Below are 12,966 nucleotides of genomic sequence, written 5' to 3' on the forward strand. Positions count from 1 at the left end.
AAATCTTCAGGGCCTACAGTGGAAGCTGTACTAAAACAATAGTGAACCCCTTGTCCTGGCCACCAGAGCAACAAGCACCCGGTAAGAAGAAACTGCAGTCTACCACTGGGGAAGGCAAAGTGTGAAGAGGAAAATAACTCATAGTGGAAATAAACAGGGAAGCTAAAGCTAAAGTAGAAACATTGTGAAATGCTGCTGAAATCCCAGCCTTCAATTTAAAAAAAAAAAAGGAATTTAAGGCCAATGGTGCACTAAAGACCATCATAGGAACAAGATAACCCAAATTCAGCTTTACTAACTAGATATTTCCTCAATACTATCCATTCCCACACACACACATGTGCTAATAGCCTCAGAAGAGATGTGTCGAGTTCCAGACATAAAGCCTCTACTGTCATCCACATAATGCTGGGTATATAATAAAAAATTACACGACACACAAAAAGAAAAAATACACTACTAAAACAGAAAATAACAAACAGAACAGACACAGACATAACCCCTATGTTTAAACTATGAGACAGAAGTTAAGTAACTAAGATTGGGGCACACAGATGGCTCTGTCAGACATGGAGCTTGCTTGAGATTCTCTCTCTCCATCTCCCTCTGCTCCCACCCCTGTCTGCATACTCTCTCTTTAAAAAAAATAAATTAAAATAACTATAATTACTATGCTAAAGATGATAGTAAAGGATCACTTTCTTATACTACACACAAAAATAAATCCAAAATAGATAAAGACCTAACAGTGAGACAGAAACCCATCAAAAATGCTAGAGGAGGGGCACCTGGGTAGCTCAGTGGGTTAAGCTGCTGCCTTCGGTTCAGGTCATGATCTCAGGATCCTGGGATCAAGCCCCGCATCGGGATCTCTGCTTAGCAGGGAGCCTGCTTCCTCCTCTCTCTCTGTCTGCCTCTCTGCTGCTTGTGATCTCTCTCTGTCAGATAAATAAATAAAATCTTTAAAAAAAAAATGCTAGAGGAGAACATAAGCAGCAACCTCTTTGACCTTGGCCACAGCAACTTTTTGCTAAACATGTCTCCAGAGGCAAGGAAAACAAAAGCAAGAATGAACTATTGGGACTTTATCAAAATAAAAAGTTACTGCACAGTGAAGGAAATGATCAACAAAACTGTAAGGTAGCTTACAGAATGGGAGAAGATATTTGCAAATTGCTTATCTGATAAAGGGTTACCATCCAAAAGAACTTATTTAATTCAACCACCTGAAAACCAAATAATCCAGTTAAAAAGTGGACAGAAGACATCAGAGCTTATTCTATCTGTGCACATGCACAAGAAAGACCATGTGAGCATACAACAACAAAGTAGCGGTCTACAAACCAGGAGATGAGGCATTACCAGACACCAACCTGACAGCACCTTAATCTTAAACTTCTAGCCTCCAAAACTGTAAGAAAATATATTTTTTAATTATTTTAGCCTCTCAGTCAGCCTCTCAAAATACGATTGACGATATTTTGGTTTGGCAACCCAAGCAAACTAATAAACATAAAAGCTATGATAATGAGTCAAATGAAAATGCTAGAATTAAAAAACATGGTAAGAGGGGAAAATAAGGTGTTAATAAGCTCACCAAGGAGACTCAAGAGAGCCAAAGAAATAATCACTGAACTTGAAGACAGGTCCACAGATATTTATGCAAACTTAGACTCAAGAAGAGTGAAAGAAAAGTAACAGAGCACCCAAGATTATGGTATAATATAAAACAGTCTAGTATATGTGTAATTTGAATCATAGAAGGAAAGGAGAGACTACAGTAAAAAAGAATTTTGTGAAGAAATAATGGCAGAGAATTTTCAGAAATTCTTAACAAACATCATAATACAGATGCAAGAAATTCAGAGAATTTTGAGAAAAATGAATCCCACAATATTTCTAAACACACATACACACCTAGATACATTATATTCAAACTTCTCTTAAAAAATGTTGAAGATAGCAATAGGGGAAAAAAAAGGAATAAACATAGGATTTATAACAGGCTTATGAGAAACCATGAAAGTGAAAAAATAATGGAGTTAGTGTTTAAAGTATAGACAAGAAAATGAAATTGTCATCCTAGAATTTTATACCCAATGAAAATATCCTTATAAAAAGTGATACTGCAGAGACATAATCTACACAAAATATAAAATGAATCTGTCTTCAGACAGAAGGAATGTTATAGCAGACAAAATGTGGATCTATAAAACACAATGTCTTCAGAAAAATCTATTTTCCAATTTCTTTAGCTAACCGCACTGTTAAAAAGAACACAGCCCATAAGCTTCAGAATGGTCCTCTCAATCAGGACCTTGGATAGGACTGGCAAATAATCATGTTCCCACAATACTGTCACCTTACCATCTAGCATCTTTCCAAACAGTGGCTAAAATAAACTGATGTTTCTGTTTGGATAGATATTTACTGATATTTTACAAATATCAGTGATTGCAAGAAACTCCAGGTAGCTGTGAAGGTCTTGGTGACTTTCTCTAATTTTATTATTATAATGTCACATATAAGTAATGCTTCTCCCCCTTCCCACCAAATTCATTGAAAAGAAAGGTTAAAAACAAAGTTTTAAGATTAACCTAATGGCTGGACTGGTCCAGTAAGCTACCATATGTTAGACTGGTAGCTTCTTCCTCAAGACAATGTCTTGTCCTTTATTATGATGCCACTGGACTGTCCTGAGCCTTGCTAGCTGACATTTCCTCCTGATTTTGACAACAGCATTTATGGAAAATTATTAAAATTTCTATATTCTTATTATTATTTCCTTACATTATACTCTTCAACTATCTGCAGCCTGTGATAAAACTTAATATATATTACCAGATGATCAGGACAGAACACAAGACAAAGAACACAGGAGGAAAGACAAACATTAAATTCATATTTGAATTTAGGGGAGTTCTAAGGATACCAGTATCCATATAGGGAAGGCAATGATGTTATGAAAAAATGATTTGTCATTACAAGACAACATTTTTTATAAAAAATACATGCATTTCATCTATGAGGTATATAGAATTGACACAAGCAGTACTATGTTATGTTTATGTGAATAGTTATTTTATTTTTTTCTTGCTGACTTTCAGATGATTTCTTGTTCCTTTCTTTATCTTCCCCTCTTGGAAAGATCATGATCAATAACATGTTAGGAAGTAGAGCCTACAGTTCTGCAGTAACTTTGATAATGCCTTTTAAATCACCAAGGATAAGAACACCGTATGAGAACTGTTTGGCTGCCATTACTGCATCTTGATCTAGGAAAGCAGGGATTTGTTCAGTGTAAGTAGGAAAGCATAAGAAAGAAAATCTTTTCCAGCTTCCCACTAATTCAATTCTATTAAATAAATATTCATTTTACTTCCATGTGCTGGCCACTAAAGACAAGGGCAGTCAGCTTAACAGAAAGAAGAAGGACGAGCTCACTTACTAATTTGATTCGGTGGCCAGGAGTGGTACTGATTTCCCAAGTGCATTCCTTCCTGCTTGGGTACTTGTCTGGCCAGTTGGGGCTGGTGATGAAGCCACTTGGACTGTGGATCTTCTGTTCACACTCAGCTGTGCCGATAACAATAACATCAATCAGTGTGGAAATCTAGCCCAGGATTGGTTTAGCAAGAAAGTAGCCTATTTGCCCCCTATGCTGCGGAAAGATTTTCCTGAATACTAACTAATCACCACTCCAGTCTCTGTTATCATAGTCGTCTGCTTTGGCAAACATGTCACTGATCATAATCAGGCAATGTTTGTTTTCTAGATCACATGAAATTAAGTGTTTACAGTGAATTAGGTAAATGCCTAAAAGAAAATGGAATAGTTTAAAATGCTGAAAAACTATTAAATAGTTTAAAATAGTTTAAAAAGCTCCGATTTTAACAAAGCAACATATATTGACAATTGAGGTTATCAACACTTGGCATGTGCAGAATATTTAATGCAATCTACAAATGATAATCAATGGACTATGCCATTTTCAATTCATCTTTTTCTATTAGCAGAAACATCATTTACAGCTAATTAACATCATTAAGCCATTTTATGGATCATGTATTTACATTTTCTCTCACCCTTAAACACTTGAATACCTAAACCATAATTTTAGCTGCTGAAGTAAATTAACCCTAATTTTATCAAAGTAAAATGCAGCACTAAGGAGAAAAATAAGTGAACAGCTACTAGCCATGGAAATAGTTTCTAAACTGATTTTGAAAGCTATTTCGTTCAATTCTTATGAAATTTCTTTCATAATTTCTTTCACAATTTCTTTTCACAATTTCTTTCACAATTAAAATGACCTTACCTTAAAGGAGACTATTCCACATTATAAATATCAAACTTCAGAAGTGTTTAATGTCAAAAAAATTTTTAATATCCTGAGGCTCTGTCCATTCTCTGTAACTTATGAAGCAGCCCCCTACACATCTTAGTTTAGACAGGGAACTATTTGTTGTGTATTATGTATCCCATTCTAAAACACAACTAATTCTCTGAAATTTTCCAAGAAATCTCTTTGGGGAAATTCTTTACTATATGGACAAAATATCTGTTACACTGTAGGGCTATGCAATAAGGGTATAATGCCCAACATAAATGTGTTGTTGCATTCCTTATGACTAGGTCTTTCTTTTAATTGTGATAGGTTTCCATAGGATATTTGACTCCTAACATAAGAATACAAAAATAAGAGAAGAAATTCAGCTCCTTTCAAACAATGTAGGATCATGTAACAAGTCTCAGAATCCAGATCTTAACGAGTTTCTAAGTTCAATTTTCCCTGTTCTTGCTTTGCCATATGAAATATGGAGTCCCCAGGATATGGAAATAGCCTATAAGACAAAGCCAGGAGGCTAACTACTAAACTGGGAAGGTGTCCATACATAGCAGAGGAAAAAGAAAATCCTAACCCTTTATTGGCAGTGAAAATGAACTTTATTAGGGATACCTAAATACAATTCTATCTAAAACCAAGTTTCCTATTTCAAGAAAATATATACTGTAATAAGGAATTAAGGTCCCAATTTATGGTTGTTACTTGTAAGTCATAGGGTACATGCATACTCGGCAAAAGCTGTCTCTTTTTTCTCTGAATTATCTTCCATAACTGCAAAATAACTGGACTATTCCCCAGCATGTTGAATTTAACAGAACACTGTACTAAGTTATAAATATCAGAGTCCTTACGGGTTTATCTTCATATAAGAAAGTAAAAAGAGGGGAAAAAAATCCTGCTTGCGTATGATTCTGAGCAATAACATTGATTCAGTGAAAAAAAAAAGAAAAAAAAACTGACACGTGACAATATTTTAAAGGAACTGAATGGAACAAGGGTCAGTTCAGGATATCCTGTACTATTCCAATGTTCATACAAAGAGCTGCTATCTAACTGTGATTCTAGCCAGGAACCTACCAATCTCTATGATATAGCTAGTAACTAAAGTTATAAAATCTGCCATTATAATTCTTCTAAATTGGGCATAAATCCAAATTAAGTAGAAAACTGAGGAGCAGACCCTCAAAGGATGAAATAAGAACCAAGTAACTGTTTCTTGTTCCCATCTACCTCAAACTGGCTAAGGAGATAAAGGTATATATTTATAAAAATATAAAATCAGAATATTATAAGATGTTGGGCACAAAAACTGATAGACTACTACTGTGCTATTGGGATGGGTTTTTGTTTTTTGTTTTTTTGTTTTGTTTTGTTTTGTTTTGCTTTGTTTTGTCAAACCTATACTTAGAATTTTGAGTGGCATAGTATCTACCATTTTCAAATATTTTTCTTCTGGTAGGCATTTGAGTTTGATACGCTTGGTATTTAAAGTGCCATCACTCATGTAGCACTTACATGAGATATTCTGGGGAGGGAAATTAAACCAAATGCGAAACATTTAGCAGAAGTCGAGTTTAAATATGGAGACTGTTATAGGGTCTCTTCTACAAGAACCTGGGCATAATGTGGAGCTTTTTTGGCTGCCAGATGGCATCATAGCCACTTCAATGTCTGTTACACAAAGTTATTCTAATGCCACCCATATGTGAAGTGCAGAACCTTTAGGTATTATGAGGTTTCCAATATTATGCCTTGGATATCTCAACACTGCACTTTTTTTTTTTTTTTTTTGACATTTGAATGGTCAGCAATGATATCAGTCATTGATATGATTAACTCTACTTGGAAGCAGTGCTTGACCCAGACTACATGAAATTCCAGATGTTGTCAAGAAAAGAACACTCCTTCATACCTTCCTTGCAGTCATGTTTATTTTCATGCAGCACAAATCCATTACGGCACTGACACATGTAGCTTCCCATGGTGTTGACACACTCATGTTGACACCCACCATTATCCTTAGAGCATTCGTCTTTGTCTAGCAAAAAGATAACCCCACAGTTTAGTAAATAGCTTTAGAAACAAAGGGTAACAAAGGAGAGTCTTTTAGTTGTGGTTAACACTGGCAAAGGGTAAACTAAGTCACAGCTTTCTTTGATCCCAATGTAAAACAAAACCCCCCAAATTTTTAGTGTCTTAGTTTTACCCATTCCTTGTTTAGCTTGGAGCCCTGTACCATGGATTGAGTTTTTAACACTGCTGACTCTAAGATAACAATTCACAGCCTCTTTCACTCCAATGCTGGAGTAGGAGTTTTGAGTAGGAGACAGGAAATGAATGAATCCCTTTCCAACTAACCTTAAACATTTATTGCCAATTTTTAAAAATAAATTTAAAATCGTGAGTATTTTGAATAAATGCAAGAACTGGTGATGTATTATATATTATATACTATATATATATAAATGCAAGAACTTCAATATATTAGCCATGGTGTAGAGACAGAGACTAAACAAGGTTCCAGAATTTATATATAATCACTTTTAAAAAAAATCACTCAGTATGACTACTGCAGTTGATTTTTTTGTTGTTGTTAACTTTGCTGTTATGGTTAGCACTAATGAATCTGAATACTTCATAACCATCCAAGACAGAAAAAGGCATCATTAGATTATCCTAAAGAAGTAATTTAATTTATATATTTGAAACAAATCTACTCCAGCAGACCAGTTTATTAATAAATGATTCCCTGGAAAGGCTCTTAGTGTGCTAGAGGTAAAGGTTAGAATAAGAAATAAGAGCTTTAAGAAATAGCCAGCACATTCACTACAGGGAAAAAGGCCAAACTAAATTAGCAGGCAGTCAATCCAATGAGAGGCATCAGCCACCATGCTATGTCACTCAGCTGTCATTCCATGGCTGGCTTGTCCATTAAAGTCAAAACTGGCAGATTGCTCCTGACACACATAGATGATGACACATCACTCAGACTTTCATCACTCCCACAGCATAGAGAACGAAAAGGACACATGACAGTCATATCAGAGGTGTGTTGAATTCAAATTTTATACTGTCAACTGATTTTTCCAATGACAATTTGTGAGCTCACAGTAGCACACAGATAGCTAAAGCTATTTTTGCCTTTTTATCAAATCAATATTCACTCTATGGAAATGGGCTTAGGAAAAGCATTTTTATAGAAGAATCTGATCATAATTTCTAAGGACATATCTATTTTTTTTTCATTTTTGGAGATTGATTACATGACATAGCACACACATGCTTCTGGGATATATTCGTGTATTGGCTATATCAGAATACTCCAAAGGCATACAGGCAGTTCCAAAGTTTGAAAGAATATATCAGAATCAATACATCTGTGATTTATGTGTTCTCTAGCTACCTTTAACACCTCCATTACATTTTCTTTTACTTATTATGTAGCCTAAGCAAAATAAAAGTAGAATAAAGAAAACCATTCTCAAAAAGAGCATCAACATGTATAAGAAATCAAAATACAGAATTGGCCTTGTAAAATTAATTTAGGGAAATTTATAATCATTTCAAAGCCCTGTTCCCTTAGTTGTGTCAACAGTGAAAATTACAGTTTATGAGTTATGAATGGCTTATGCAAAATGGGTGGATGGTAGGTCATACTTCTAACCCTGATGGTGTCAGCCACTTGCATTTTCCAATTCAGACAGCCACGCAGTAAATGATTTAAATGTATTAGTTTATTACCTAAATTCATTAATGTAACTTTCAGAGATGCTTTAGTTAAAATGCTTCAGAAAAAAATATATCCTCATGAGTGGATAGACTTTTCTTTGTTAAACGGAAATAACCAATTTAAAATTTCTGGTGCCAGGATTACTTACACGGAAATAGTTACATATTTCCTATGAAAATGTTTATATAATGAATGTTTGATGATCTTGAAACAACACCTGAGAGATTGAACTTTAGTTGTACTATAGGTCAACCAGACTTATGAGAGCTCACTGGAAATCTAACAAATGTAACTCAATTAGTTTAGAGAAAATGAGTTCACATTTGCAATTGACTGGTAAACAGATTCTAAGTGCTCAGTGAACCAGTGATGGCAGGGACTGCTGGAATCCTTTCATCTGGACCTGTTTGGATTTCCGTTCATGAGCAACATAAAAAAGTTAAAATACAAACATGAACACAAATTATTATTCATGCATTTTTAAGTCCATAGTTATTTTATAATCAAAACAATTCGAGTACATTAAATATTCCTAACACTTAAACTTCATTCTAGTGGAAATCTTAAGCCACTAGGTTATATTTCTAGGAAGAATTATTTTCTTTAGATTTGACAGAATGTATTATGATAGAAAATATCAGAATATAGTATTACCACAATAGCTGTGGTAATGGTAACTAAAGAGAAATAAAATTGAAAGCAAAACTGATTACATTGCATAGTATATTTATGTTGTTTGGGGAAAATAATTAATAATTTTAAAATAATCTTTAGAGGGAAAAGAAGGGGGAAGAAAAAAGAAGAAAAAGATTTTATACAGTCATTACTTTCTAAATATCCATTGTACTTTTTCTCCATTGATTAGTGTTTCCTGTCTTCATCTGCACTTTCTGAGGGTGACTAATATAATTAATGTCACATGGAAATTAAGAGTAATCACAAGACACTACTAGAATATGTATATTCTATATATATATTCATCTAGAGTTCAGATAAAATTCAAAACTGGCTTATGGCTTATGCAAAATGTGGACTAATGCAAACAGCAACTAAAAGCAGCAGAGGAAAGTTATCATGCCCAGCAAAGTAGCATATATAACTGCGCCTCCATGTGTCAAATACTCATATGAAAAAAGAAAATTTCAGTAAACCCAGAAATACTTAAAATTAAGCACACAATTTACATCATGCAGACAAAGAAAGCTATTTATTTCAATAAACATTTTAAGTCATCCACAGTAGTGAATACGGTGAGGTTATTTTTAAAATATTTGTTCTATTTTATTTTTTTAAGATACTTGTTTTAATGAAAGTAAATAAATTGTTCTAATTCAAGTGAATGTGCTTTCAAATTATCTATTGATGAGAAACAGCAACATCACAAAAGACAAAGTCCATGAATATATTCTGGACTTCTTATGAGTGAAAGTCACCAAACTAGAGAAAAAAGCTATTAGCAAACACAATTATGTTTTCATTTTCTTTCCCTTTTCCCTCTTAGACATACAAACTACAAATATCTTGAACAATGAAAATCCAAAAGAAAGAATGGAGGATGATGCATTTTTACTATTTCTTAGAATGTCTGCATAGTAAATTTAATATTTGGGAATACTATCAGTAACTCATTTGACATTTCCCAGTATCTTCATACTTGAGGCACAAAAATTTAAGAATAGTTTTTATTAGTGAGAGAAACAAATGTTTTGCTGAGTAGAAATAAAACATTTATTTTCTGCAGATGGAAATTAGTCTCCTTCTTTGGAATGGACATATATCTGCTTTCCATTGCTTCATGTTAGATAAAGGAAAGGTCCATTATTAGGAAAGAAGGAGGTGGCATTTTCCCATCAGAAGCCTGCAGAGTATCTCTGAGACTATCAGAAGCCATCAGTCTATGAATAATACATACTGGATGGAACTGAAGTGGAAACCTGTATCAAATTCTTGCAAGATTCAAAAATAAAAATTTTCTCTTTGCAGAAAGCTTCCTTGTCTGTAGGGGAAAAAAAAAGTAAAGGGTCCATGCACCAGACCAGAAACATATGAGCAGATATACTCACAGGAAATGACAAAAGATGACACAAACTGACCCACTCACACTCCTGCATGCACTCACACATGCATGAAAACAGCCCTAATAAACTAATATTACACTGTATGTTAACTAACTGGAATTTAAATAAAAACAGAAAAAAACCAGCACTAATGAATTCTGCTGAGAATCACAACAAAGACAATTTGCTCCTTCCAAAACATGGCAATATTTCAATATGATTAGCAATGAAAACTTGTCAAAATCATAGGAAAGTTTTAATTGTTTAATTATTTGAAATTAATCACATTAACATTTACAGTTTTCTTAGGATAATGTAGGGCTATATTTCTTCTAACAATATCTACAAGCATTCCATTAGAGAGGGTACAGGAGGAAAGATGTAAGGAAGTAACTGTACGCAATGAAAAGAAGGGTGAGATGAAGAGCATGTCAGCTGAAATCACTTGAATTTGAAGTAGAAAAATCACACAGATCATTTTATCTACTCCTACATTTGTTACAGACAGAAATAAACTGGGAGTCAGGAAAACTGGGTTTTATACCATTTTTGCCCCTGAGCAAGTCGCTAGACCCTCCAGTACTAGACCTGTGAGAGACACTGCTCTTAAATGAGGTTTAGTCTCCAAATTCTCTAATATTCACTCTAATTTAATTCTCATCAATCCACAGTTGGCTAAAGAAGAGAGAATGTTCAACTCTCGTTGCTGAAATCATGTGTCATATTCTTTTCAAATAATGAATGCTAGAATTAAATTTTTTAAAAAACATCAATTTGCCAAATATTGGCATTTTTTTACTTGTATAAAATCCTATTAATATTTCCTTTATTTTTGGCCCATTTAAAAATAACTTTGTCCTGAGTAGAATACAGTTAACCTTGTTTCACCTCTTAAAATAAATAAGCTATACCACGTATACCTGTGCAGATTTGCGTACTTGTGTTCAAATGCACAATCATACAAAAGTAAGTTTGGTTTTACTATCATGCAAATTAAGTGATTAGTGTTAATAGAAAAACAAGCCTCATTCAGTCCAAAAGCATAACAGTAATATATTTTTGGACCAGACTATCTTCTAGAAAATGCTTATGCTCTTTCTGATGCAGGTATAAAACTGAACAGACACACAGTTTTATATCATGTCCAAATAGCTTTACTTTGACTGTCTTAATTTCCTAATTTGCTTTCATATTACATCATTATATTGCTTTTTTTTAAATATTTTATTTATTTATTTGACAGAGAGAGATCACAAGTAGACAGAGAGGCAGGCAGAGAGACAGAGAGAGGGGAGCAAGCTCCCTGCTGAGCAGAGAGCCCGATGCGGGACTCGATCCCAGGACCCTGAGATCATGACCTGAGCCGAAGGCAGCGGCTTAACCCACTGAGCCACCCAGGCGCCCCCATTATATTGCTTTTTAAGTATATCCTAAAATCAATACAGTATATGACACTTTCATTTTTGTAGGGGGCCTTGTGGACTTCCTACTGTATAATACAGTAAGTTTTAAATGTTCAAGCTATACAATTATTAATGTCTAATGAAAGATTTTTATTATGTTATTTAAGATTTTAAATTAGAATTCATTGTGATGGTCCTTACTCTTACATATATGGACGGGACAGAATTCAACAACTGAGAGTCATCCTTCTGATCCTATTTCTTAAGTCTAAAGAGTGCTTATTTAAAAGTAGAAGCTGTGTCCAAAAATAACTACTATCTCTATGTGATTATTTTATTAAATATTTGTACTTGGAAATGATGCTATAAACATTTTATTTCACTGTACACATTCAAAATCTAAATATATTTTCATGTGTCTTTTTTCTTGATGTATCATTGAGCTGCAAGAAAGAATTACTTTTTAAATAACTTTCCTTCCAAATAAAATGGAACACCTATGATCAAATATTGTTTCTTCTTTTTATTGAATCCATAAGACTCTGGAAAAAATAGCTGAACATGTTATATTCCTCAGCATGTTTTCATAAATTCACAACCACTTCTGAAATCTTTAGAACACTGATTACAATCAGAAGCATTTAAGACTCAGTCTTCATACGATATCTCTTGATTAATGTATACACTAGAGTAACACATTTATTCAATAGTCTATAATAAGATAATATTATTAAATAACTATAAAGTTAAAATTATTGAATTTAACTCAACACAAAACATTTGTGTTAAGATTATTAACCTCATTACTATTTATTAACTAATTTATAAAAGAGATGATCTTAAAAGTTTCTTCACTCTCAAAGTCTATTAGGTAATGTTTGCAAATCTAGAGGCATTTGGGGTAAAGAAATATGATAGGCGTTTTTCTTCTAAAGTCATTTTAGGGACACCTGGGTGGCTCAGTAGGTTAAGTGTCCAACTCTTGATTTCGGCTCAGGTCCTAATCTCAGAGTCTTGAGATGGAGCCCCAGTCAGGCTCTGTGCTGAGTGCAGAATCTGCTTAAGATTTTCTCTCTCCCTTTCCCTTCCACCTACCCACTCCCACTCACACACTCTTCCTCAAAAATTAATTAATGATTTAAAGTTATTTTGTATTTAAATTGAAAACTGAGAGAAATTGGAGAGAAACCATAATGCACCATCTTCCCACCTTAGAACACATTCTTGGTATTTTTTATAGCAACTTTCAGGTTTGTTTCCCCCACATGCTTAGCTATATGCACTGTGCAGATAGTCTCCATTAATGTTTATCATATACAATTTTTTACCTCACAGGATCATTAAATCATCTATATGGTGTAGAAAAGTCCACAAAGTGTATTTGCTATAATTTATTCACCATTTTCCCCCTGTCATGCCATTAGGTTG

The 12,966-nt window shown here is 33.9% G+C and overlaps 1 protein-coding gene across 6 annotated transcripts in view; it reads right to left on the reverse strand.

Annotated features, from left to right (window-relative positions):
• Nucleotides 1-12,966, reverse strand: part of TLL1 (tolloid like 1) — a 236,586-nt gene that overhangs the window by 35,134 nt on the left and 188,486 nt on the right. For all 6 annotated transcript variants that reach the window (XM_047717735.1, XM_047717730.1, XM_047717731.1 and 3 more), the window contains 2 exons: nucleotides 6,261-6,386; nucleotides 3,449-3,576 (listed from right to left, as the gene is read on the reverse strand). In XM_047717735.1, the coding sequence (XP_047573691.1) occupies nucleotides 3,449-3,576; nucleotides 6,261-6,386 (254 nt within the window). The remainder of the gene's footprint in view (nucleotides 1-3,448; nucleotides 3,577-6,260; nucleotides 6,387-12,966) is intronic.

The sequence above is a fragment of the Lutra lutra genome, chromosome 2, assembly GCF_902655055.1.
Source record: "Lutra lutra chromosome 2, mLutLut1.2, whole genome shotgun sequence".
Taxonomy (NCBI): domain Eukaryota; kingdom Metazoa; phylum Chordata; class Mammalia; order Carnivora; family Mustelidae; genus Lutra; species Lutra lutra.